Here is a 27,610-nt window from a genome sequence, read left to right on the forward strand (position 1 = left end):
TATAGGTACATCTTTAAAGTAAATTACTTACTTTAAAGTAAAAGGAAAACACTAGAAAAATACCATAACATTACAAGCTCAAATCAAGTCGTCTTTTATATTCCACAATTTGAGTTGTCAGAAAACGTTAGGACTATTTGAAAAATGAAAATCATTTCCATATAAGAATAAGTAAAGCATTTATTTTGAAATTAATTCAGTGAACAAACAGTACAACGTGAAACAGATAAACACAAAATGGTTTTACATTTATTTTCCATTGCACTATATATATATATATATATATATATATATATATATATATATATATATATATATATATATAGTCTAAATTGTTTGTGGCAGCAGATTAAGTCAGACATCCATGTGAAATTTATTTTAATAAAACTGTACAAAAATGGCCCATTGAGAAAAATACTGCAACTCCACAGATATTCATCCCAGAAGACGGACAGATGGTATGGAAGGATGGCGACTGAGAAGCCCTTGAGCTCTCCTGCACGGCGCTGTGAGCCGAGCTTCACGTCCACAGTGCAGGGAGGGCAAGAGTTTCCATGAAGCAAAAAACAGGTAACAGAAACGGGATGTACCAATACAATAAATATAATCTCTTCACACATGATCAAATGAAAACTGGGACACCTTCAGGGCGCGTGATGAGAACTTCAGTTTTGTTCAACATGGTGGTAAATACAGATGCCAGAACAGACAGACAATCTCTAAGAGGGATAATACATGGTTGTTTCAAGTTTGTAAACACTTAATATCATGCATCCTTCAATGTGCAATAAGAGACCATTTAGACCATATGTGTTGCAAACTGAAGCGTTTTAAAGTGGAGGCCACACTTTGTAGAAAGACTCAGCGGCCCACCAAGAGGAGGTGACCCTCCTGCAGTAGCAACGTTTGGGTTTGAGATGAGCATGTTCAGTATAGAACCAGAAAATGTTTATTGTCATGTATGGGTGACGGATAATTATGCACAACCATTTTTTGGGGATATTAATGAGTTATTCCATCTCAAAAAAATTACATTAAGGTATTCATTTTTAATAGATTATTTAAATTAAAAGTATAAGTAAATATATATATATATATATATATATATATATATATATATATATATATATATATATATATATATTTGTTTTTCAAATATATAAAGATATCATAGTATCATTAACCTGACATTGAAAACAAATCTGAGAGTGAGGGAATCAGCATAATTGGCATATGACATAGATAAGCATAGGTACTGTCATGTTTTGGTCCTTTTTTCGAAAACAAGAAAATGGGACAGAGAAAAATAAACACATTAAAAACAATTACTAAACTCAATTATATTAAAGTACAACAAAAAAAAAGAAATAGTGCAAAAACCACAGACCGGTATATCTTAGCATATTCAAATCAGCCAGCTAAAAGAAATGGGTTTTATTCCAAAATGTATTAATTGTTCTTGGATAAAACTCAACACCTCCAAAGTATACCGGATTTAATACCAGCTAAGAGCCAGATGATCTCATTTTGGAATCAAACTGTTCACATGCACCGTTTGGGCAATGCGTGCCCGTGAGAATAAACTAAAGCCAATCTACCCTCCGCCTGGAGACCCGACTCTCTTACCGTTTAACGAGAAAAAGAAAACCAAGACAACTTTGTGAAATTAAGCAACTCTTTGGTGTGGGAAAAGAACATGGCCGCCGTATGTCACGTCGCCTGAACCTGCACTGTCAGATTTGTGTCCAGCTGTCTCCGTTATTTACAACATTTGGCAGCAATCTGGACAAGACGGAAAAAATAATAATTCTCTCCGTTTTTTTCAAAATAAAAAGACCAACAGATAATGCTCCTACATTGACACAAATAGCAGCATATCCTGGCGCCTCATGACAAAATTAATCAGAGTACAATAGAATTCTAGTTAAACCACATTGATAAACACTGTCAAGCAAAAGCAAAAAAACCTATTGTAATACACTGTATCTATGCAGTATTAGAAATATTGGCGCCCATACACATATTCCTGAATATATGCATGTTCACACACACACACACACACACACATTAGGTAGAGGTTAGGTTATATGCATCATGAGGTAAAGGCAGAAGAGAAACCGTTTTGAAGTGAATGGGTTCAGAGAGAGGCGCTTGGTCATTTCCACTGGCAGCGTTAACATTCCCAGTGTGCTGCTAGAGACGCATGCTTCTTTCCCTACACGTTGAGAAACGACACCAAAAATCAGCTGCGACAGAATGCCAAAAAGAAATGTGAATAATCGTGTATATATAGAATCTTTATCTCCAAAAAAAAAAGTGTAATCAAAATATACATTTATGCTAATTATAATATGGACAATCTTTGTATTGCCCTTCAACACATCCTTCTTCTTCTACACGACTCAGCTACAGCCCCTTGAAAGACAGACGAATAGAAGACCGTCAGGGGTTTTTTTTTTCTCCAGTGTATCAACTCTTCATTTTTCTGACAGATCAGTGTAAACTCTTCATCATCAGGGGTAAACATTTTCAGCACTTTCTTTTTGCGCATTTAATTCACCAAAAGGAAAAAAATATATATATATATATATATATATATAATTCAATGCCCAACATACAAACTTATTTTTACTTCTCATCTATTATACGGTTCCAATAAATAGACTAATTTTAAATAAAAACGAAAGGGATCTTCAAAAAAACAAAACAACAACAACAAAAAACACAACAATTGTCCTTCTCACGTTAAACAACTTAGTTGGAAAATGATGTAAAAAAAAGGAAACTAGTGTGGTACCAGCCCTTATTCGGTGAGAGGTTCATCATCGCCACGTCTAGTTTTTACACTTCTACGTGCGAGAAAGGACATTTCTTAACAGACTGGCAAAAGGACAAATGTCTAAAAAAATAATGTAAACTGGGGAAAAAAAAACAAACGGACAGGAGTCCTTCATTGATCCAATCATTCCTATAGAAACAGATTAGACATGAAGGACAAAGGGTCATCAGACTTTTCTCCTCGTTTAAGCCCACTGTGTTTGACAGACATCTTAAAGGGCAGAGAAAGAACAATCGCAATCAAGCCACCAAAGTACATGTTTTGCAGAATTGTCTTTCAGCCTCCTTCAGAACAAAACAGCAGAGTGTATATATATATATATATATATATATATATATATATATATATATATATATATATATATATACACACATACATACATATACACACACGAGTGCATGATGGATATGAAAGGTCACCTTAGGTGAACATCATCGCTCTCCGGTGAAATGGAAAGAGAGAGTCCTAACAGCTTCTCTTCTTCCATTTCTTTTCCGATTCTCGTTACATGGTGGTCGGCCGGTGTCTCCTCCGGTCGCTGAGATAATGCAGAGTGTGTGATATTGTTCTGAGAATAAAAGCATGAGTCTGTGTTGAGCCCCCCCCCCCCCCGTGGAGAGAAATATTGAAGAGATACTGGTGTGATACTTCGTGATTACAGAGTCTAATGCTCCCACACGCTGCCATCAGAGCTGGTACCACTTCTTATCTTTGTACTTCAGCATCATCTGGAGGGCGAAAAAGAGCAAAAATGAGTCAAAAAACAAGAAGACGTTAACCTGAAAACAATCTCTTAAGTATCCCAAAGAAATGACAAGTGCGTACATCATGAGCATGTTTTGAAAATGAATCTGCGCTGGACATCATGGCAGCCGTTCTGTCCTCCAGCTCCCCCAGTTTCTGCCCTCTCTCGTCCAGAGCTATCCGTGCACGGGCCAGATCCCCCACGACCCCGGACGCTGCACCCTTCATGCCCTCCATGCCCCCTTGGCCGGGGATGTGCTGGGCCAGGCTGCGGGAGGCTTTGCCAGCACCCGTTTCTCCAACTACCAAAGACAAAAAAAAGAAATCCATGTCGGTGTTCATAAATTCCGACATGCATCTTTAAAGTAAAAGATCCTGACACGAGGCCTTTCTTTACTCACAGAGGTCCTCCCTGTCCAGAGACTGAGCTCCTCCCCCAAACAGGCCTTTGAAGAAACCTCTGTTAGGAGCCTCTGGTGTCTCCACGGGGGTAAATAACTCACTGAGCATCTCCTGAGGAAGACACACACAGAATAGTACATACAGTATAGTCTATTTCAATATGCATTCCTTATAGAAATACAGATAGACCTATAACGTGTATGCCATACCATTTCAGGTGCTAATAGTGGGCATGAAATTATGTAATTTTACATGAAAATAAACTATTATTGTAATAATTGCAGCTTAAAAGGGTGATATCAGCCTGGATCCTGTTCCCAAGTGACTAATAGGGACAACATTTGTATTAATTGGTCCAGTATTAAACCGGTTTTCTTTACCTGCACCTGATCCGGTCTGTTTGTTATTGTGTCACTAAATATTTTAGCCGTGACCTTTAAATTCTTTTAGATAACACGAAGCTACGCTCTCTGTGCTCCAACAACACCAGCGCTCCTCTCTCCAACTCTCACTCGTGTTTCCACCAGTCAACCGGTCACATGACACAATAACGACCAGAATAGATCAAGCGGAAGATAAAGAAGAAAGAAAAATAAAGAAAAACGTTATATTTCTCTGTAAAATCTGGTCTGTAACAATCGGAACCCGACGGTGGTAAAAAGAAGCACTTTGCGTGGACGCACATCGACGATGCAGAATTGGCCGATTTGATTACAATGCAACTCGTTTTGCGGCTTCAGCGTTCTCCCTCAATACTGGACCAATAAAAAACTGGTTCAGGTTAAAAAAAGAAAAAAAAGTTATCCTTTAACGAGTGCATTGAATGACAATATTAGTTCTCGAATTCCCCCGTTTCTTCCGTAATTAGTTTGATGTTAAATCTAAAACAGCGGATCCCAGAATTGTCCTCGGAGGACGCTTGGTGAAGAGATAATTAAAAAAGGTGTTGTGTCGGGAAGCCCAAAGATTCGTTAGCAGCCTGATGAATAATTCAAAAGAATTACACTATATTTGCGAGTGCGATATTAAACATCAAGCCCACCACAATCTGTTACTTAAGTTTTTTTTCCACCAAAGCATAAATGAAAAGTCTTTTCTCCACACTTAGAATCATTGGATCTAATAATGAAAGATGATAATATAATAATTATCCGACCTGTCGATTGTCGCAGGTCTCCTGGCTATAGGTGAGCCTCTGGATCTCCGTGGGGGAGGTGAGGTACAGGGCCTGACCCAGGTGGGAGAAGCAGAACGTTCTGGCTATCCGCATGTCTGTCAGCGGCAGGTAGTTCACGTCCAGCAGAGGCCGTAGACTGGGTAAACTGGGACGACACAAAGAACAGACATTACTTCAGACCAGACGTTTAAGAATGTCGTTCTATACAAATGAGGTGATTGTGATTTCATCAGATATGTTGACAATAGAGTCACTTAACACTAGAAGCTACTAGACGTCATACCTCAGAGTCATGATGTGCCCGTTAGCGCAGAAACAGGCGATGCAGTTGGCTCCGCCCATCTGCACAACGTCAGCCCTCAGCACAAAGGAGGTCTCTGTGATGCTGTGTTTGTAGATGCGGGTTTGGGAGGGCATGGCCACCACCTTGGCCTGTTTCTCCGAACACAGCACAGCGAACTGGGGATCCGGACCGTCTTGAGACGAGGGAGGGGAGGCTGGCCTGCGCCTCCGGCTCTTCTCCTTCTCCTCGTCCGAGGCATTTGGGTCGTACCACGGCTCGTAGGAAGGGGGCAGCAGAGCTCCAGCGGCGTCCAACAGGGCCATAGTCAAAATGCCTCCTTTGAGTGTGACCATACTGCCTGAAGAACGAGGATTCAAAAAGGTATCGTTTGAATTTGCATCAGAGACTGCCTTTTCGAATTTACCACTGAATATCGAGCACATTTTAAATTAGTGCTGCATTCCTTAATTCCAACCGAGAGAAGTTGGATTTCATCATTTAGAACATTTGGACATTAACTGTGATGGGAAATACATTTTTAAAAAAACACACGCCAAGATGTTCAGGTTTCAGTTGAAAAGCCCCGCGATGTAACTCACTGATAATGAATCGATTCTGCTTACTAAGTGATATATAAACTGCTCCACAGCACAAAGCGCTGGCTGGGGAGATTTGACACTGTTTCTGGAATTGAATATTTTGCCTGAATCTGATCTAATCCTCCGGCTCACACACCGTCCGTGGAAAGAAAAATCCGAACACAAGAGTTTTCAAGTGACCGCAATTTCAACTTCTTACCACAGGAGGAGATGCCGACTGGTTGCTGCAGCCTCTGGTCCACACCTGGTCCCACCCGATCCCCACCCTTCAAGAAAAGCTCAACTTCTTACCACAGGAGGAGATGCCGACTGGTTGCTGCAGCCTCTGGTCCACACCTGGTCCCACCCGATCCCCACCCTTCAAGAAAAGCTCAACTTCTTACCACAGGAGGAGATGCCGACTGGTTGCTGCAGCCTCTGGTCCCCGCCGGGCGGCATGCTGAGGGCCACCATCATCACAGTGCCCTGGGTGGTTCCCACCAGCAGACAGGGGCTGACCACGCTGTCGCTCTTCCGGGGGTAACTCTCGCAGAAGTGAAAGGAGGAGATGGCCTCTCGAGATTCTCGTTCTATGCTGGTGACACTTGAACTACGTGAGCGGGTGAACGTGTTATCCCTGGCATCTGGAACAGGAGGAGTGAGCACAACAGAGCAGAGAATGAGGAAAAGAAAAAAGAAAAGTTTAAAACAAGACTTAGCCTTGTCATGGCATGGAAATCCATTGGGTCAAAACGCAGGTAAAATGTTAGTTATATTCGGCTTCTTTATGGTTAGTGAGGCACATCATCAATCATATTCTCGTCTCAATAGAAGTAACACAGCACAGACGAGTGAACACCAAAAAGCATTTTGACCTTGAGACGCTCTTGCACGGTTTACATCCGAGGATGCATTTTCTTTAAATGCATCCCACAATGTACAATTGAGTTGACAACAACATTCTCAATGTGAAAAAAGTCCCATGAGCTGGTATTTAAGAAGCAAGAATTATTCACGCCTCATTACTGTGCTGACGGCAGCTGAAACACAAACTTTTACCCTCGTTAAAAAAAAAAAAAAAAACAGCTAATGAGGATCCCGACAGAAACACACAAAAGATGTGCGACACAGAGGGGAAGGCTGAACACACGCCGCCCGTCGTGCGTGCGTGCGTGTGTGTGTGTGTGTGTGTGTGTGTGTGTGTGTGTGTGTGTGTGTGTGTGTGTGTGTGTGTGTGTGTGTGTGTCCTTCACGAGGAAAAACTGTAAAACGAGAAAAAGCCAGGGTTTGAAGTCAGCGCAGCTTCCTCAGAAAGAACCAAACAATCATGGTGAGAGGATTAGTGTCATGTTAACCAATTCAGAGCAAAAGCCCCAGCGGGGGTGAGAGAGCGGGGGGGGGTTAGTACCAGTTATCCCACTTCAGCCCAAGTCGGACCATGGCTGGTCCACTCACAGAAGTTGGGGGTTGATTCAGTTCTACTGACGGCCCCCTTCTGGGTCGTCCCGGCTGCCGCCTTGCCTTCGTTCGCGCAACAAATGTGCTTCTTACACGTGAGAGAGCGCCATTGTTTGGACCTCTCCTTTGCTTTCAGTGCAAACAGAGACAGAGAGTGTTCGTCTCGACTTACAGTACAACATCCCACGGATCTCACATTTACATCAAAAATGCTATTGGACAATTAAAAAAAAAAGTATTTTACAGCTGTGGAAGATCATACAAAATGAAAAAGAAGATTCAAGTGACAAGAGAACACCTGTAGAGAAAGGTAAAAGCTCTTGGAAGCTGTAATTCAGGCTTACCCAGGTCAGTCTTTTGCTCGCTAGACGAGCTAATTTTCCGTGACATCTTGGCTGTAACAGAAACAAATACTCATATTGTATGAGGAAAAAGAAAGGGCTAAAAATAGAAAATGTTGGGTTTTTTTGGGGTGAAAAATCAAAAAGATTTTGTTACAATCATTTCAATAAAAGATTATTTGGTTGAGTCATTCGTAAGAGTGGTGATACACTGAAGGACAACTGTTGTACGTAAAGTGCATACGCAGTCCTGTCACTTTACCTGCGTTATCAACTTATCAATATACGGATATGATCTTGATCATTTTTGCTCGATATTGCCCGTTGCATTTCTAGATGTCAGAATAAACAGCAGGGTTTTTACCTGCCGTTATTAGACTTGGGCATTGCGCAGATATTGCAATTTTTTTTTACAACAGAGCCCTTGATTCCATTCCATTTATTAATTCCAATGTCAGATTGTGCTTTCTTTAGAGTTAAAAGTGTAATGCTCCTCGAAGGGGTGCACTTGCATTATCATCATGATTATTATCAGTGGCATAAAAATGACAAAAGTATTGCTTCTGGGGACAGTGCATTGTACTTACAGTACATTGCATACACGGGACAACTCTCACTGTGTGCAACAAGACTGCATTTCTTTAAGAGAAATGTTCTCATTTTAATTGACGTGCTCGCTTAGCAGGAGGGTGTTGCCAATATAAAAAGAAGAAAAGTTGCCTGTTGCAGTCCATAACCACACTTAAGAGGAACCCTGAGAATATAAATGGCGCTGACAGGCATCACAGACAGCCAAAGGGCCTGCAAAGTCAAACAAAGCAAGAGGCAGTCAAGAAATAAGGGAATTGCAATTCAGTGAACATAGTTCGGCAGGAGGAGCGTTGGACTGACGCCCTGCAATCAGAAACACGCAGCAGATATCTACAGGGTCAATAATTCATTTTCAACATTTAAAGTGACAACGGTTTGACATTAGTAATGTAAAGAATAAGGCATGAAGCAGATTTTCTATGCTTTAGAGTTTAGTAAAAAAAAAAAAAAAAGAAGAAGAAGCAGCAGCAACATTTGCCAATTGGGCATAATATCTACAAGCAGCAAAAGCCGATAGCATTTGGTCAAAAAATCTGCATAGAAAATCTGAGGCCTGAAATTCAAAAGACGTCTCGTCATGCACGGAACAAAGACTCCTGATTCATTTCAGAAATCAACCAATCCCCAAACCGTATGATTAGTGAAAATACATTCCTTGAATTCACGTCCGTCTTTCATTGGCACAGATCGACGCGGGAGATTAAGGGCACGGCGGCATTAAGAGCGCCGTCAATCAGAGAGAAAGAGTGAGTGATCAGAGAGAATACATCCGGATGATACCGTACCAAAGTCATTGGCAACCGTCTTGGAAAAGCGTCTGCTTTTGAACTTCACTGGAAATGAGGTTAAAAAAAAAAGAAGACAAATCAGACATCCGCAGCCATTTTGAAAATGCTTAAAACGTAAGCGGACGTGCGGCGTTTAACAATACAGTACCCTTCTCTATGAACTTCTGTTTTCGCTCATCATCAGAATTGCAAGGTGAGGTAGATCCTACATGACAAAAGGTCAGCGTTTGAAATAAAAGATGGATTTCGACATAAAAGGATCTTTTTTTTTTTTTTTTTTGTATGAAGCACTCAGGCTTCAGGGAGGCTTACCTGAAGTCGGGGATTTGCAGCGGTCCTCTGAGGTGTTGGACCCATCGTTTGAGTCACAGGTTGCTGTGGGGAGCCACAAAAGGTGGTAATTAAAAATTACAGAATTAGTCCTCTTGGGCTACTCTCAGAAAGGTTTATTGTAAAAGCTAATTCCAACAGTAAAAGGGTCATATTTGAGCAAAGGCAGGGACATCTACCCATACAGTGTAAGCTACACTTCACAAGCCTAGTACAAATCTGTTGACTCAGGGTGTAACTGTTGTTTGTCTGGTAAAATATGGAGCAACATTTAAAAGAGATACGCTCCCAGTGCCCTCAAGTCTCAAAACGTCCTTCTGGCTCACTGCTGAGGTTTCTTTTTTTTAAGTGGGCTTTTGGGGCACTAAATGAGGGAGTGTATCTGAACGAGGGAAGGCTTGGAGGAGGAAAATAATACTGTAGGATAGGGGGGGGGACGGGCACGGGGGGGGATGATTCAGACACAACATGACTTACTGGTGTGTGATGAACGTAGTTTTTTCACAGACTCAAAATACAAGTTAGAAAGTCTGGACATGCAAGACGTGCCAGTTGGAATGTCTTTCCCAAATCACAGAGAGAGACCAACAGTAAAAACAGTGAAACAGAAAAATGACTGGACATCGGAAGTGCAAAAGAAAAAGAAAAAAGAGTGTCAGAGGCATGCTGATGGATTTCTAATTTAATTGAATTTGTACAAATATTAATATCAAATAATATTCTTGCGGTCTGCATACATTAAAATGTGCTTTTCATTTTAAAAAACAAAACAAAACATGAACTACGTATCGTTTCATCATGTGAAACAGAATCAAAAAGGAAATGCTACTGCGGCACCGATGCAGCATTCACTGTCTTCGGTCAGTCCAACTGAACAGATGGAGAATCTGCCAGTGATGCCCCCTGTTGAGGGACAGGAGCTACTGCAGGGGGCGGTGCTCATGGTGCTAAGTCAAGGCTGCTGCCAAGTGTCAGCCCCGCCCCTCTAACCCGAATCTAAGAGCCGCTCACAGCTAAATGTTAAGACTGCTTTAGCAAAAAGAAATGCATGGGTGAGTAATATATAAAAGCATGTATTCAAAAGGTTAATCATGTTAGTCTTGGCTATGGAGAGTGGCCAACAGAAAAACAGCACACAGCCACAGGAATGCTGGGCGTGCAGCTCACCTCCAGACGGCTGCCGCACTTTGCGTGGGGAGCGAGGCTGCCTCTGGTAGGGGTCGGATGGGCTGTACAGCTCCGACGTGCCCATGTGGAGGAGCAGAGTTTTCTGGAGGTAGTCGGCCACAGCCAGACCATTGGTGTTTCCAAACACCACGCTGAGGCACAGGAGGGACGAGGGAAAACAGTGGACTTCTTTATTTACAGTTGCACCATATAAACGCTTATTGCCTTCTCGGTGTGTGTGTGTGTGTGTGTGTGTGTGTGCGCGTGTGTGACAGGATGAACAAATACAGCGACAGGAGATGGATAACCACCCACTATCAAGACAACTGTAGGCGTAGAAAGACGTGATGTTGTGTCAAAAACATCACGTGTTCTGGCTGCGTAGACTTACAGGCCGTAGGAGGAGTTGATCGCCAGGCTGGTGATTGGCTGAGGAGGCTCCCCGCTCACCCACACCAGCTGGATCACCAGCTCCACCTGGTAGCCCGGAGACTGCTTCAGCGGGGAGCTCCGCACCCTGCATCAAAACACACAGCCGGATGAGACAGCAGGCTGCACATTACACTGGAATGAATCATCACCCTTTGGGTAAGCCACACTGACAGTATCATCTTCTTCTTTTTTCTTTTTTTTATTAGCGTTAGTCCCACTTTCACCCTTTTACTGTCAAAACAAGTTCCCCAATTCTTTACATTTTTATAAAGAAGATTATTTCCCCCTGGCGTACTGATGTGGACATTCTGTGAAGTATTGAGCAGCTGGCTGGAAGGAGTGGATTGATGACTACATCGCTCACTTAAATTGGTCTGTTCAGTGACAACCTGCTTCGTCCAGTTCAACCTTTTTGCAAAACAGCACAAGAAAAAAAACAAAAAAAACTTAATTGTGCGTACTGCAGGCATGGTATATTGTCCCTGGGTCCGTCGGAGGAGTTGCTGCCTGTGGAGGGCTGAGTGGGAGGCTCGCTCTCCTGCGGGCTGGAGGAAGCTCCCTGGGTGGGCAGGGTGGGGGTCTGCTCCCCTCCTGGATCAGGGGAGTCCCCACCGTTAAACTCACACTGCATCCGCACCTCCAAAAGCTAAAACACGAGAGATGATGCGTCACAAAACAGTTCTCGAAATACACCCAATCTCAGCTGGCCTCGGATGAAATGATGTCAGAACCATCTTTTCCCCCAAAATCTGTCCCAGATAATAAATCAAGATTTCAAGATCTAAATAGCGATTACAATACGTCCCAAACTACAATTCTGCATTGTTTCTGATTGTTTTCCCACCTGCACAACTTCAGTGGTGACTTCCTGTTTGCTGAACCGATAGACGATGACGTGGGCAGACACCCCGGCCACACAGAGCATCCGGCTCTCGGGGCACCAGGACAAGGTCTGGATGGCGAACGGGTCCTCCTCTACTATTTCTGTATTGGCCTTCTCCTCCTTACTGCGAGCCCTCTCAAAAACCTTGGCAGTCTTCAGCTTGTACAGCACTTGAAGCATCACTTTGAGAGCAGTGCAAAGAGACGTTAGAAATGTATTATGGTGAAGTACATGAGCTCAATAGTACACGCTGCGGGTAGTGCGACCTGGATTAGTTCTTGTGAAATTATGCATGAACGGATATTAAAACCAGTGTCATGGAGTGAACTTGTTTATTTATGCAGATGACACGATTGTGTTTACACACGCCTAATCAGCTCCTCCACAGCTTACTGTGGCAATGGTAATAGTAAGCTTCATCTATTGTGTCTCAACCTCAATGTCAGCAGAACTCGGTGTGTCAATGTGTCCCTTTAAATTCTGATGACCACGTAAAGCTAGTATTTCATATCTACGAGGAAAGAATGACTTAAGTTACAGCAATAATAGACTTTCTCTCCACAATAACACGATTAATTCTGAGTGCAAAGACTTGAGACTTATTTGTGACTAATGACTCGATATTGGTCATATCACAGAGGTGGCTGTGTTATACAACGCTCCCAACAACTGAATTAATTTAAAACAAATGAAAAACTACTCACATGCAGACGCATCCCAAAATTTGATCGACCCATCAGCATGTCTGAAAACAAATTTAAAAAATGATATAATGTGTCCACAGTAAAAATGCCATGTCTTCATGTGAATCAAAACAACAAATCAAGAAGAAAAAAATGTTGTATTCCTAATGGAGGTACTAACCCAGTGATAATAATCTCTGGGTAACTCTGAGTGCCTTGGCCCCAGTTTCCTCCACTAATGGGCCATTCCTGTAAAATGAAAAACATGGTGCATGTTTGTAGGCTTCTTTCAGTCGTCTTACCAGGTCTCACACACACACACACACACACACACACACACACACACACACACACACACACACACACACACACACACGAGGAGTAATTCACCTTCTTGCTGTAACTTTGTCTCTTTTGCCGGCTGCCGACAGAGTAAAGTGCAGGAATGAGTTCAGAAGGGCAGTCCACAAAGTATTCACAGCAGGTCACCGGTGACTCATGGATAGTCAGAGGATATGGATTCTCAAATATCGGGTACCTGTCGAGACAATGTGCCATTGGGTTACATTTGAAAACTAACGTCATCTTCATAATATCTGCGCTTGTCTAAAACCTCGATAAATACTTAAAAATTACTTTTCAAGAAGGAGAAAAGGAGGAGAGTTGGAATAAAAAATTAAAAAACTTAACATAGTACTTTTGTACCATATAATCAGCATTAATGGTTACCAGAGGGGCAAAGCAATTAAGATTATAGTTCAAATAATATTCTCAACTGCAAAACAATTTTTTAGCCATTAAAGTTACTTTTTTTTTTTTCATTGGACCTTTAGAGAATAGGAGTTGGTCAAAAACGGACATGACTGACAGCTTGTGTATTCCATAAACTCATCATACTGAATACATTATAACCACAGAGATGGATCTTAACTGTGTGTTTCTTCTGATCATTTATTACTCATATGAAAGGTTTGAATCAGCAGTATCTTTAGTATACAGAGTTTTAATATAATATAATGTAATAATGTGTAATCCACAAAATCCATATTCTTGGAGGCATTCCAAAAATGCTCTAGCTGAAGTATATTTAGAAAGCAGAATAATTACCCAATCTGTCCGAGGTCTATTAACACTAAATCCTTCTCGAGGAGGACCACCACAGCGTAAGGCTCCTGAAAGTCTGGGAAAAGAACCCCCCCCCCCCCCAAAAAATAAAAATAAAAACAGCACAAAATTAAAAACGACGACGTCATTTCAGGGAGCGACGACAGATTTTGAAGCGGGAGAACAGAACCCGCGCTCACCGTTTGGATACGGAGTCTCGCACAGCGTTAGAAAATCTACGATGGGGTAGTCCATCTCCAGGACGGTGGTGCTCTTCCCGTGCATCACAGTCAGACAGGCTCTCCTGCCCACCGTGTCGTACGACAGACCTCCGGACAGGACCATGAACGGGTCCCTGAGTTCAGAAAGAAAAAACACACACAAATTGTATCGTCGTTTATTCGATTCGTTCGTCAGTCCAATCTGTGTTAAATGGGTGAGGAGGGACACAGACATTTCACTGCTGTGCTTCCACTGAAGGGATTAGGACGGAGTACCCGGTGTTAAGCGGGCCCCTGGGCTAAATTATTGACGAGCGTAGCGTTGATGAGCTTCGACATTACCGGTTCCTTTATCTGTACTTTTTTTTTTTTACGTTTGGGTGCGATTAATTATCCCGCTGCAGCATCTCCTCTGCTCTGTGCGTCGGGGCCGAGCTCCTCCGACTACACACGTCGCTGCAAGTGCAATAAGACGAGTAAAAAGACAATAGTTTATTGAAACACCGGTTCAACAAGCATGTGCACATGTAGAAAATCTTCCCCGTCCGCAGTCTCTCGACCACAAATTCATTCCGATTCTGTTCAGAATGTATTCTTTTATTAATAATATATTAAAAAGCAATTATGCGAGAATGAAAAAGAACCGATAAGAGTATCGATAAAAATCCTAACGATAGCCATCCCGATTTCTCTGGAGATGCTTTGCCCCCATTTCAAGAGCATTAATGATGGGAGGAGCCTACTTTTTAATTATAATGACAACTAGATTAGTCCTGACAAAAAAAAAAAAAAAGCAGGGGATAATTAGATCAGCTTCAGTGAAATGTGTAATTTTTTATGACACGTTTTAGAGGAAAGTTTTGTCTTTGTACTTTTCTACTTGATTAACAATGTGACCTCAATGGAACGGCTAATCATTAGTCATGATTTATGACGAATGATCGACTGGTGGCTATGATCACAACGAAACAAAGCCGGCGTAACAAAATGTCCATCCCAGCTTTGACTGGCCTGTTGTGATAGAATAACAGGAAAAGCAGGAAATGGATTCAAACTTGAGCCGGTTAAGACACAGGATGGGTGGGGATTTGCTACCATCACACTTACCCAACCCTTGTTGTTTTGTACTCCACCTTCAGGATGGGCTTGCATGGCTCTGGCTTCTTTCCGTCCTTAGGCTGCTTTCCTAGTGGGGGCGGAATTATAATTTGCAGAATTACAATACATATAATGTAACTAATGCTCCTGCACACACAACTGTAAATACACCAGTCCGTACCATGTGGTGTGATGATCTGTGCAGACTTGGCTGGGATTCGTATATTCCACGTGGTCAGAGTGCCATCAGAGTGGCTGCAGACAAACTGTTTACCCTCATGGTGCCAGGCTACCGAGTGGATCGCCTGAAAGACACACAGCGGCACGTCGTTAGACCGGGAGAAGTGAAAGTACGTGCACATTTTTACAGCCGCGCAACCATAAATCAGAAGATTTGTGGACGGCTCTGTGCGCAACCAATTCAAAAGCATAAAGGCTGTTTTTCTGATTATGAACAAATCCCATGACAAGATCGTGTTCTGCCCTGCCGGGCCCGTCTGTGGCTCTCAGCTCCACCACGCCCATCCGTTCCTACTGCAGACATAAGTCTTTGAAAGTGGATCATGTATTTGTACTTCCAACCAAAAAAAAAAAAAAAAAAAAAAAAAAGGGAAAATCATTTCTTAAAAAAAACAAACAAACAGCTGAGCAATGCAGTTTTTAGCTAAAGCGATTTAACAGGAGTACATTTGTTGGGGACAAAGTTCAGATTTGGTGAACGTGCCAGTGTGTTTGTCTCTGGGAATCGGCTCAAAATAAAACCACAGCGCGTGTGTTATTCAAATTAAGGAAAACGTTACAGTGTGTTGGCTCATTAATGTGTTTTCATAGTTTTTGGACAACAATGGGCTCTCCGGCACTGAGGAATAAGATACATCAGGCGTTTCCTTGTTTTGTAAGATCCGTTCATTGATAGTTTAGGTCTTTTCATGGGTTCTGATTAGATTAGAATAACATAAACCAGATGACCAGACTTTTTCCTTTAGAAGGTTGAGTTTTACCTCCAAAATGTATCGGCTCATACTGAAGTAATCCCCTCTCTATAATCCCTGTATTTTTTCGTAGTATTTTGCAGTGCTCGGGACGTTTCTGGGCGCCGGCCCTTGGGAACTGGGGGAGTAGCCTCCGGGCAAGCGCGCATCCAAGAAGTAAGCTGGAAAAAAAGCTCATATGCAGCTAGGCAAAGTGGACAAAGCTCTCTCTAAAACGAGAGGGAATCTGGGGTCGGCTTTCACGTTCGCTGCTTTATGGGATGCACCTCGGGTGCACAGTGGGAGTGCGATCCTGGGGTCGTTAAGCCGGAGGGAGGAAGGGTCAACTTTGGATGTTGTTTTGCAAACAGTAAGCAACAATTCCTGCTTAATGGGCTTTTGATGCGTTGAGATGCTTCATGGAACACAAAAAGGAACTTAGCTCCTGAGACAACATCTCAAAGGGGCCCAAACGAGCAGCTATTTCAGGTTTCATGACACCTGGGAGCCGCTGTTCAGTCACATGTGATGGAAGTGATATATTAAGCAAAACCTAACAAGAGGAAACAAGTTGCCGGGACAACGGTGAGAAAAACAGGAAAAAAACGAACGCCTTACCTCATCATAATTGTAGCGGCAGTCAGCTTTTTTGCACTTCAAGTCCCACAACACCACGACCCCACACTCGTATCCAATCAGAAGCTGGGAGGAGAGAGGTAGAGGTGCACGGCTGTAACATCACCGTCTGTGACGTTCAAAGGATCCTTAACAATACTTTGTTTCACTGATAACTTCTACTTCATTTCCTAGGAACTTTTCGTGAAATAATTTGGTAATTTGGTCCTAAAACACTTTCCAAAAGAATTTCTTTGAAATTATTTTTCAAATCTTAATAAGCGAGATCTGTTGAAACCAAAGTAAACAATAATGCAATTAAATTACAGTATTTCCAATATTTGTTGAATTGTATACTTCCCTATGGTACAGTCATTTTCCATATTATTTTCTGTAAAATCCTGAAGCGATTACATCAATAAATAAAAAGAAAACAAATATATAACAAGACCAAAACATCAAAAACATTCAAAGCAGCATAAACCTTTAATTTGTTGCATATGGTAACGGCCACATCCCCCAATGAGAGGAGTATTGAGGACACTGCATCTCTCAGTATCTCTTCTCTCATGATTTTGTCTGCGTACCATTAAGGAAACAATTAGACTCGGAAGAAACCTTTTCTCCCCGATTCTGGACACCGAAACCTGATTGTTTACCATTGACATTTTAATTAGCTGAAAATGTTCTGCTATCATTCTCTATTGTAGCTGCAGAAGCCGTATTGACATTGTGTCGTCTGCACTGGAGCAGATATCCACGGGAAAAGAGGAAACAAACAAAAAGTGGTGCCGTTTTTAGTTTTAGGCTTTAGGGTAGAAATGGATCTCTGTTCCACAGGCAATGCGATGGTCACCTATCAGTTACCTTTCCTTCATCCATGGGGTTGTCACTGATGTGCACGACTGGCCCCGGGTGCGTCTTGGTGGATCTGTGCAAGTTTTAGGGACAGAAGAGAAACAAGAAGACAGCGAGAGAGAGGATTAAATACATATATTATAACTTTTTAAAGACATTTTAATGACATAATAGACCATGACATGTTATGACTTTTTAATTAAATACTATACTTGTCTTTATAATTACATTTTATACAATAGTGACTTTGTATGACAGTATAATGTGATTTTTATTCAGAATGTACTGTGACTTTAAATAAAGTACTATACTTTCATTTTCATGACATACTATTGTGACTTTTTTTTAATGACATACAATACGATGACTTTATATTACTTTTGTATGTCCTAATATAGCATAACATTTTATGACCACATGGGGACTTACACCAGGGGGGGAGGGAGGGAGAGAGAGAGAGAGAGAGAGAGAGAGAGAGAGAGAGAGAGAGAGCGTGAGGTCAAGAATATCAATCAATCAAGAACTAAACTAAAGATACAAAATAATAAATGTCAGCAAGTTCAGAATCTCAGCAAGTACAAAACTATCACTTACATGATATATACTGTATGTGTATTATTAAACACTTAAAACACAAAGAAATAAACACGAATATAAGATGAAAATGTGCATCGGTGCACCAGAGAGCGAGAGACATGACATACGAGAGAGAGAGAGAGCGAGCAGGGTCACATGAGGGTCTATGAGAGATTATAGTGTGTGGAGACAGCATCACCGTGGCAACAGAGCAAGGGGCACAGAGGGAGTGAAGGTCTGGCCTAAAGAAAGTGTTGCTGCCTCTGAATGCGGTCTGGCTCCAGCGGCTAATGATCTCATTGCTGCTGATGAGTCGATACAGTCGGAGACGTGGCAGTGAATAAAAAGGAAGGGATGGACTGGAAATAAAAAGGTCTGCTTTTAGATCTGACGAGCATCAGAAATGTATGGACACGCCAGTGTGTTGCGTCTGTGTTTTAAATGAATTTGTATTAATAAAACAACCTTGTCACACACATAAAAACAAAACATTCCCCGTCTGTTTCTGAGTCCTTTATGTGAGCCGATCAGACACACAGACACACTCTCTCTATTTCCAATTTCAGCTGCTAGTCACTGAAAAACTTCAGTTAAACTTTTCTTCTTTTCATGTTCAGTGCTATATCATGCACAGCATCGGAGGGGGGGGGGGGGGGGGACGGGGGGGAGGGGACAAGACAGTTGTGCAATACAGACTCACAGTTCGATGGCTTTGTTCCACATGATGACGTAGCCCGAGAGCGTGAAGGACTCCACGTTGACAATGTGGATGTTTCCTCTTTCTGTGCCGATGTAGAGCCATTTGCTCTGGAAGGGCAGGTGGCAGTACGTGATTCTGCAAGGAGATCAGGATCCATCACAACCGGGCTTTTGATGATCTCATGACTCAATCCCTCCAAAGAGTCACTCTTGTCCCTAATCATGCCGCTCCAACTGGAAGGACTAGCGACTAAGATTTAATTACAAAGGGCTTGCTCTGTGTCACACTAATGAAGCCGGACTATATATAGATCAGTGGGGCGGAATTAACACTGCTGTCTTTCCTCAACTGCTAGGAAAAGAAACATTTTGCCATACAACATATTTACAGTGTCAAATGAACCAGGATGACGTTAGCTGGTTAGTGTGTTTGAGTGTGTTATGGGAGTTTTTATTATTATTTTTGACTAAACGGGGATGACAAATGTGTTCTCAAGTTGAAAAATAATTAAATCGTAAACTCGAAGTCACGTTAATTGAGTTTGTCGAACCACATGGTGGAAATAAAAACAAACGACAACAAAATATCTGACATATTGTCATCAGCTTACAAAGTTGTTCCTGCGAATGACATAAGCAATATAGGTATTCAATTGAAGTCATATTTACAGCCACCTGATCAATTTAAGTCCGATATTAATTGTCATTTTAGCTCGGTTTTTGGTCTCTACCAACTCATGAAAAAGCAGCAGCTTGATGCTAACTTTGTGTGTAGTTTGATGCACTATAGGTAGCATACAGAAGTTTTATATTCATTTTATTATATATTATTTCTAAGTCTGTACACTGGCCTTTATTTGTTCATGTTTTCTTATTTTGAGAGCTTTCTTATAATGTATTTTCTTAAAGTCTTTGTCCAACCAATCATTGTTTTGGGGAAGCTAAATGAAAATAAAAAGTATGATTATTATAATTGACAGTATATATTAAATTATTTAATTATAATTTTAATCATGAGCTCATTAACTCACTTCGCCCGTTTGGTTAAAGAGGAAGATCCAACCACAAGACAAAAAAACTGATGCATTTTATATTTTTAAACTGATGCAACGACATTGCTAATAATAATAATAATAATAATAATAATAATAATAATAATAAGCACAGAGAAGCACGTGGCCAGCTGCGAAGACAGTTTCCAAACTGTGTTTACACTTCACAAGGTGACGTTACTGTACCTCTCCCTGCTGAACTTGAGAGAATGCAGGATTGCAGGGATCTTCTGCCTCAGGTTCCACATGTGGATGCTGTCATCAGCTAAGGCACTCACCAGCGCCCCCTGTGGGGAGGGTCACAAATGCACAAGACATCTTGTGGTTTAGTGCCTGCTGCTTTACGGGGTTTTGCATTATGAGCACACGACTTCGACGGCATTATAAAAAGGCATACGGGTGACTAGACTAACATTCGAAAGCACAGATGGCACATCCACTGGTCATTAATGGCCTCCGAGCACCAGTGTTCTACGGTGCCTGCTACTAAGAACAAGGATAGGCAGATACGTGGTAGGAGCCAGGTGATGAGAAGGTGGAAGGGAAAACCAAACAAGGAAACGAGGAACAGGTAATGACAACAGACCTCGTTGATCAGGAACTGCAGCTGGATGACGGCCGCGCCGCTCTCGTGCTGACAGTAGCACTCCACACCCGCACAGCCAAAGCTAAAAAAAGTCAGCTCAGGTCAAGGAAAACTGGACAGTTGATGCAGAAATCAGAAAATAAAACATCTCTCAAAACATAATGCAGATTTTCTTACAACAATGATGCTGAAACAATGTGCGTATAATAAGTAAAATCATGTCCCGCCTACTGTAGGTGTTTTCAGTATCAAGAATAGACTAAAAAAGGGTTCCCAGGCTCTTCGCTTTCACAACTGAATATTTCATTCGGACATGAAACATATTAAAATAGATAGTTATAAATAAAAATCAGTGGGCCACGTCTGCCTTATTTATTCACATGCGTCAGCCGGTATGACGGCGGCACGGTAAACTTAACTTCCACCTCTATCTAAAAAGGGAAATAAGTTCATGTCAAGAGAATCCCTGCCTGCTAAATTCGGTCCATTCAAAAACAAGCCACAGAGGAGCACCGCCCAGTAGCCACAGGACGGCAATGTATCCTCCGAATACTTTCACAAACAGCCCAGCAATGAGGGGGCACGATGAGATAAAAGCTGGTCTATTCCCACCGGCCTGTGATCACAAAAGGAATCTCTCGAACACACTATCCCGAGTCCACTTGGCGCTGACGCAGCAGAATGTGTGTGAACAGGATTTAAACCGAGATGTGATCAAACAATCCTCTCGGTGCCTTGAACAAACTAAGGTGGGGTTGCAGGAGACCGTTTCAGGACAGGCTCAACAGTGGGCATCGCTTCTGCAGACGGATGGAGGCAAACGTAAGACTTTCAGACGTGGAGCCGGCGCCAGTCCGACGGCTGCTGGCAACTTAACTCACATTCGCCCCGTCGTGACCTTTGTGTCCAGTTTTAGCTCCTGGCCCCGCAAGTTCTGTACAACATTTGTCAGAATTATTAATGGGCATCAGAGCTCCACAGGTCCACAACGCAGGAGGAGGAGAGCGGAGGAGGAGTCATTAAGTCGGTTTTCATAGCCTCTGGTCATGCATAAAGGAGAACAGCGCAATAATCTAAAAGAGCGAGAATGTTATTATGTAACACTGTAGTGTATTCGTATTGCTGACCTCAAGTAGAATCACTTCGACAGCCTCATGACTGAACGCAAGGAGCTGTTGTCCGTTTGTTTTTTCTGTGAGCGTGAACTCATCGGTGTATCTAAATGTGCAGGTGTCTGGAGTCTGACCCGATTCAGATGGAGGATGTAGGTTAATGGTGCTGCTGAGCCAAGCTGGCAGGAAATTACTGAAGATTGTATCACCGTGGTGGGCAAGTAGAGCGTTCTCTTGGTACTTCCTGTTACGCTTCACAATCCAAACCTTTACTACGATCATGTGGGCCACATGTAAAAAAACACATCGTCAGTCAGCTGAGGCCGTGTCAGACGGCTCTGCTCATTTCCCCGCCATGAGTTACGTAGAACATGTGCTTTTAGGATTGTGTGAGCACAGGAAGCTCGAGTCACACGTAACGTCTTGCTGTGAGGGACACGACATGTTCAAATGATACTTCCCGTCATCACCGTTTGGTCATGTGATGAGATTCCTTTAGGAGCTGAAAAACGATAGTTACGTCAATGTCTACTCGTCTACGTACGACGACTTGCTGAAATTTTAATTGGGCATTTTTTTCTTTTTTATAATCTGTAGATTAAATCAAACTGCAGTACATTCCATGCGTCACATGCATTATTTGTTAGCCATTTTCATTACTATTTACCGTCTATTAAGTTCTTCATACAACAGGGTTAACCACAACATTTCAGCATCGGCAGGTTTTCTTCTTCAGTCAACTGATAATCACTGGGACAGGAAGCTATCTTAAAGATGCTAGCTGACAAATGAAAAAAAAAAAATGAAAAAAAAAAAAAGAGAGAGAAGCTGCCGCGGTTCTTCAAGTCTAAGTTAAGGCATCGCTGAAGCCAGAAGAAGAGGAAGCTGCAGGCCGGTGGGCTGATCGTGGTCACAGTGTTTCTGCAGTGGAAGCTCTCAAAAACAAACTTCTGGCTTTTCACATGACCCGTCATGCTGCGCGTGCATCGGCCATCACATTGCACTAAAAAGCAACATGATCCATTTGGCACAAACTTAAACTCCCCCCCCACCCCCTCATTTAATTTCGAAAAAAAGTTCAAAAACATGTACTGCCCCCACTGGACTCCGTTCCCATGTAGGTCAAATAAATACTAATTGCCGTTTTGCTTTGGCTCCAGCAACAAACACGGAGCTGGGCTTTGGTTTTTTCGAGAGGCCAAACTTTAAGAGCACATACAGTATATTAGAGGCAGCAGGAGACTGACTACAGTAACACACTGATTAAAACACTGTAGTAGAGACATATCTTGTAAAATCAGACATTTATTGCTTGTAGACACCTCATTGAGCTTATGCCTGCTGAGCTGTGGCAGCCTTTCCAAACTCCGGGAGGCAATGAAGCGGATCAATACAGCCTGTCTTTTGATAAATGGACCTATTGCCTGAATGACAGTAATCCCATCAGCTCCACCTTGCACATTAGGACAACATGGAAGCAGTGCACGACGCTCTCTTAATCTGGAGCGCGGATAAAGACGAGGACGGAGCCGCTTCCAATGGAAACCTAAATTAAGAAGATGGGCCTCCCATGCAAGATACCAGCGCGCAGGGAAACCCCTGTGTTTGTACACAAGTAGGCCAACATCGAAGACACGCTGTAAACAACACAACATGGATATGACCAGGTTTATTTTGGTTGCTGTGACCCATGGAAGTTGCTTGGTTAGCTATAAAAACATGTGTTATCCTTGAATACAAACAAACACAAAACGAACTCCCAACTGCCCGAGTGGGGGGGTGGGGGGTGGGGGGGGGGCACACGGCACCGTAGCAGCTTGATTGTGTGTGTGTGTGTGTGTGTGTGTGTGTGTGTGTGTGTGTGTGTGTGTACGTCTGTGTGTGTGTGGTGTGAGTCAAGTGATGTTTACAGCACATATGAAGAGGCATCCTGGCACAGACTGGGCAGCACAGTTGATGAGGTCGGCTCCTCGGCATATGGCGGAGGAGCTGCTCGTGCTTCTGCGGAGGTACCACTAATGAGCCGGGGAGCTCCAGGAGAAGAAGGGCTGCTGGCTGCACAGAAACACATCCCAGCTTAATGTCTACCTCTGAGCCCTGCACTTCCCTTTGTGCCATTTGAGGGGTTTATTTTTGTTGTGCAGGATGACAGGAGGCGAAGACCGGTCACTTACAGTTTCGAATTCCCCGGATTTTGAGGAATGTTGAAAAGGCGACTTGGTGGTATGACATTTGCGTAAAAAAAAAAGAAGGATGACAGTAAGTTAAGACATGGTGTGTGTGTGTGTGTGTGTGTGTGTGTGTGTGTGTGTGTGTGTGTGTGTGTGTGTGTGTGTGTGTGTGTGTGTGTGTGTGGGTGCACGAGGGAGTAGAGAATGTTGAAATCACCAAAGCTTTACTTTCCTTGCGTGGCACTCGTCATTTTCTCGTGATTATATATTGACGATATCATTATATATTATATATCATTTTTAAAAGATACAGCCTCAACGCTCCAGTCTGAGTCCCGACGGCCAAGATTTTCTGCACGGGATCAAAAGCCATGGAGGATGGTTGATATGGGAAGCCATGACGCACAGTCTGCAGGAAAGAGCAGAATTTATATTAGACCTCCAGCCAGCTAATCAATCATACGCTATGCAGTAAAGCCGGCTTTACTGGAGAAAAAAAATAAAAAATAAAAAAAACATTATCATAATCTCCCTCGAAATGTAATCCATCAATGTGGAAAATGAGTCATTATCAAAATTAATTTGATAAAAGCGTAAACATTAGTGCAAATTGGGGACTGGAATATGTTTCTGATATCTTGCTTGACATTGTGTGTAAGCTCAAATCGAGTAAGACATCAGTAATAAATTAATTTCATCCATCCAGCCTCGGAGAGCACTTCATTGCCGGGATCTTGCAGTCCCCCAGCCCCCCAAAATGTTATCATCATCAGGCATCTATAACTCAATTGGTTCGGGTTGGAAACCTTGCCCGCCCATCCCTCCCTCCATCCATCCATCCATCCATCCATCCATCCATCCATCCATCCATCCATTCATCCATCAGCTCTTTGCTGGTTGCAGTAGTATTATGTAACAGGTGACGCCGTGGCCCGCATCACCTGGGGGACCTGACCCGTTCTGTCCCCAGCTGGGTCAGGAGCTGGTGGGCCGGGCGCTCCAAGCTGTTCCACTCAGGCAAAAAGAAACCTTTCCAACCAGAGTTATTATGGAGGCTGGATTATTAAAGCTGTTTTATTTTTGATGAGTGAGGCTGGGATTTAAAAAAACACAGGTGTCCCATTTTTTTTTTCCACTGATGGGAGTCGATTCCTCCGGGACAAAAAGAGTCCAGCTGAGCTGACACACAGGCCAAGTAGGCATCTACCAAAGTTACTGTCCTTTTTTATTTATTTTTAATTCCCTCAGCAAGCAACCACACAGGGAGGAAAAGTCATGCAAAAAAAAATAAAAAAAGAGACTGTGAAATTGAATGACAGCCATTTAACTTGACACACTCAGGCTGAGCTCACATTAGCTTAAGCTGAACTAAATTCATTTTTTACACATGTGTGGATTCTGGTCCTCCATCTCTTAATCATTTCACATCGCTTTCAAATGTACAGAAGCGCTCGCGGGCGTCGTATTAAAAATAGATTTAAATTAAACACGTGAATCTATTCTTTTAAAAAAAAAAACTCACAACTCGGTCTTCCCTTCTCTAGTTAAGGTTAGCTAGCTAACTTTAAACAGTGACTTGAGGCGACCATTCAGTGCAACGCAAACAGGGTGCTGAGTGAGACCTCCGGGCACAGAAGACCACGAGACACGGCGGAGCGAGGCGGTCAATATACGGGAGACATTCCCCTATTAACGACCCCTCGGTTGTTATTTGTACTTTAATATCTAGAGTGCCTGTTGGGGGGGGTTAAGTGCTAACTACATCCCGAGGTGAAAACAACGCCAGTGTGTGTGTGTGTGTGTCTGTCAACTGTCGTCCAAAAATACATTTAAAAAAAACGTCCGTTAATTCCAACCGTTATTAACGGACATAAACCAACCTTGCAAAGCTGGAAATGCTCCGACTGGAGGGTCTCCTGGATCACGTCGCTGTCCCTGCCGGAGCCCGGCTGGGCGGTCGCGGAGGAAGAGGAGGAAGAAGAAGCCGCTGTCAAACCGTCCAGCACCTTCCTAATGTTGAACTTCTTCATTTTTGACTCCGGTACAAACGGTTGAGAGAAAAAACGACCATAAATCGGATAGAGAACTAGTAGCTGCTAGCTAGTTAGCCGAATTAACCGCACGGTTTAATATCTCTCCGTAGACATCTCACATGTTACGGAGGGTGTTCGCTGCCAGCGCACTCTCCAAAAAGCACCCGAGACACGGACGTTTTATTCAGCGAGTCCCTCTCCGACGTCGGTGTTAATCCGCCATTCATGTCCGCCAGCTTTTCTTAGTTTTTTGGCGTTATTCGGTCGGGATTCAATCGTCTCCGTGAGAGCTGTTTCCCCCCGGTCAGGGCTCAGCGGGGTAGCAAACCTGGCTACGGAAACGCAGTGAGCTGCGGCGGCGATTGAGTCTGCGCTCTGTTGTCACCCGGATGCTGGAGCCGGTGTTACGGTGTTTTCTGTGACCTGTCAGATTCTGTGACCCGCGACGGGCGACATCGTTTTTTTAAAATACAGAATACAGGCGTTTGTTTTCTGTATTGTGAGGAGAAAAAACAACGCGAGTGCAATTGCTTTTAATTGAGCAATCTCATTCTGACAGGAGGGACAAATTAAAATATTTTATTGATTATTTATTTTTAGCTAAATGGACTTAAACAATATATATATATTTTACAGTTGCATTTGTGTATTTTTAATGAATAGGCCTAAATCATCCTGCCGACATCTTATTGTTAATAAAAACAACATGTGTGGCAGTAGCCTTCTTAAAATAAATTCATAAATAATTGTTAATAATGTGCATATAGTGTCATTTTCGTGATAATATAACTTTATACTTTATTTTGTTATAGCAACCCAATTTCCCCAAATATTTTACTTTGTTAAATATTTTAATTCGGCAACCTAAAGTTCAGATTGTCGGTGTGTTGTGTGGCCCCCTGCTGGCTGAGGGTTCCCGAAGCAACAATAATGCCTTTGGGCTGGAAAAGAATGATAAGCTGAACCTTGTGACAGCTATCAAAGCCTGAAAGTCTAAACACTATCCTATAATAATGTAGAGGCAGTGAGAGAAACGTGCCGGAGTTGTTGTTTGGAAGCACGGAAATTCTGCATTTACATCTTCTCATGTATAATCCTCCTCAATGCAGATCTTTCCCGTAGATATTTGATATCCTTTTGTAAATGGCAAAGGTCCCATTTCACAATCTAGTGTGTGTGTGCATGTAAACGAGACTACTTCCTCTTGTTCCCCCGAGGAGGAACAACCCAGGTTGTTTTTATCTCCACAGAGAATTATAAAACTAGAAAATCTGGTTTGAACACCAGAAAACCTGGTTAAATGATCACCTTTATGATCTGTTGTTTAAGAGGCCCATATCTTCTTTTTTTTATTGAGTTTTTATGGCACATTGTCAGGAAGCACTCTTTGAATAAAAACTTATATGGAAGAGATGTTTTAACAAGTAAACCACATGCCATTTAGAATATAGAGTTTTTGTTTTTTTAAAGACATACATCTTGTAGATACTTTTAAGTTCCAAAGCAGCAGCTTCCAGTACACCAAGGTCATATCCTTAAAATTGTTTCAGAGAACTGTATTTAACCTCCTGTAAATGCATGGTCAATCTATGAACTCTTGTGCAGATATTGGACTGTTCTCGGGCCAGAAACATACCGAAAAGTAGAAAGTGGTCTATGTATTCTTCTTCCACCACATCTAATAAACATACATTTCCTGTGATATATTCCACATGCCTCATATCATATGTATTCAAACATAAAGCTGTAATTGTCTTTGCACATGCATGTTTTAACCACTAGATGGCGTAGTCTACCAACCTTCTACTGACACTATCT

The 27,610-nt window shown here is 42.3% G+C and overlaps 1 protein-coding gene across 4 annotated transcripts; it reads right to left on the bottom strand.

Moving 5' to 3' along the window:
- Positions 1-1,419: 1,419 nt before the first annotated feature.
- On the bottom strand, positions 1,420-26,186 carry stxbp5b (syntaxin binding protein 5b (tomosyn)). 4 transcript variants are annotated; one of them, XM_034562630.1, is made up of 29 exons: positions 25,640-26,186; positions 24,071-24,168; positions 20,477-20,558; positions 20,077-20,177; positions 18,840-18,974; positions 17,573-17,636; positions 16,709-16,792; positions 15,301-15,424; positions 15,129-15,207; positions 14,001-14,155; positions 13,804-13,876; positions 13,087-13,234; positions 12,878-12,945; positions 12,718-12,758; positions 11,975-12,195; positions 11,592-11,776; positions 11,090-11,215; positions 10,699-10,850; positions 9,514-9,576; positions 9,350-9,406; positions 9,199-9,246; positions 7,826-7,876; positions 7,479-7,610; positions 6,428-6,667; positions 5,446-5,803; positions 5,142-5,307; positions 3,985-4,096; positions 3,665-3,885; positions 1,420-3,567 (listed from the first exon to the last, which is right to left on the bottom strand). In XM_034562630.1, exons 1-29 carry the CDS (start codon positions 25,787-25,789, stop codon positions 3,526-3,528), a joined length of 3,576 nt encoding a protein of 1,191 aa, XP_034418521.1. In that variant the 5' UTR covers positions 25,790-26,186; the 3' UTR covers positions 1,420-3,525. The 4 variants fall into 4 exon arrangements, with proteins under 4 accessions (XP_034418521.1, XP_034418522.1, XP_034418523.1 ...); XM_034562631.1 differs by lacking the exon at positions 7,479-7,610; XM_034562632.1 differs by lacking the exons at positions 7,479-7,610; positions 7,826-7,876.
- Positions 26,187-27,610: the final 1,424 nt, after the last annotated feature.

This window comes from Cyclopterus lumpus, chromosome 22, assembly GCF_009769545.1.
Source record: "Cyclopterus lumpus isolate fCycLum1 chromosome 22, fCycLum1.pri, whole genome shotgun sequence".
In the NCBI taxonomy this organism is placed as follows: domain Eukaryota; kingdom Metazoa; phylum Chordata; class Actinopteri; order Perciformes; family Cyclopteridae; genus Cyclopterus; species Cyclopterus lumpus.

Coding starts and splice junctions, on each gene's coding strand:
- stxbp5b (XM_034562630.1), bottom strand. CDS start 25,789: ATGAAGAAGTTCAACATTAGGAAGGTGCTGGACGGTTTGACAGCGGCT. Junction 9,407..9,513: donor CTGCAAATCCCCGACTTCAG/GTAAGCCTCCCT, acceptor TTTGTCATGTAG/GATCTACCTCACCTTGCAAT. Junction 5,804..6,427: donor AGTCGGCATCTCCTCCTGTG/GTAAGAAGTTGA, acceptor CTCGTTCTTCAG/GCAGTATGGTCACACTCAAA.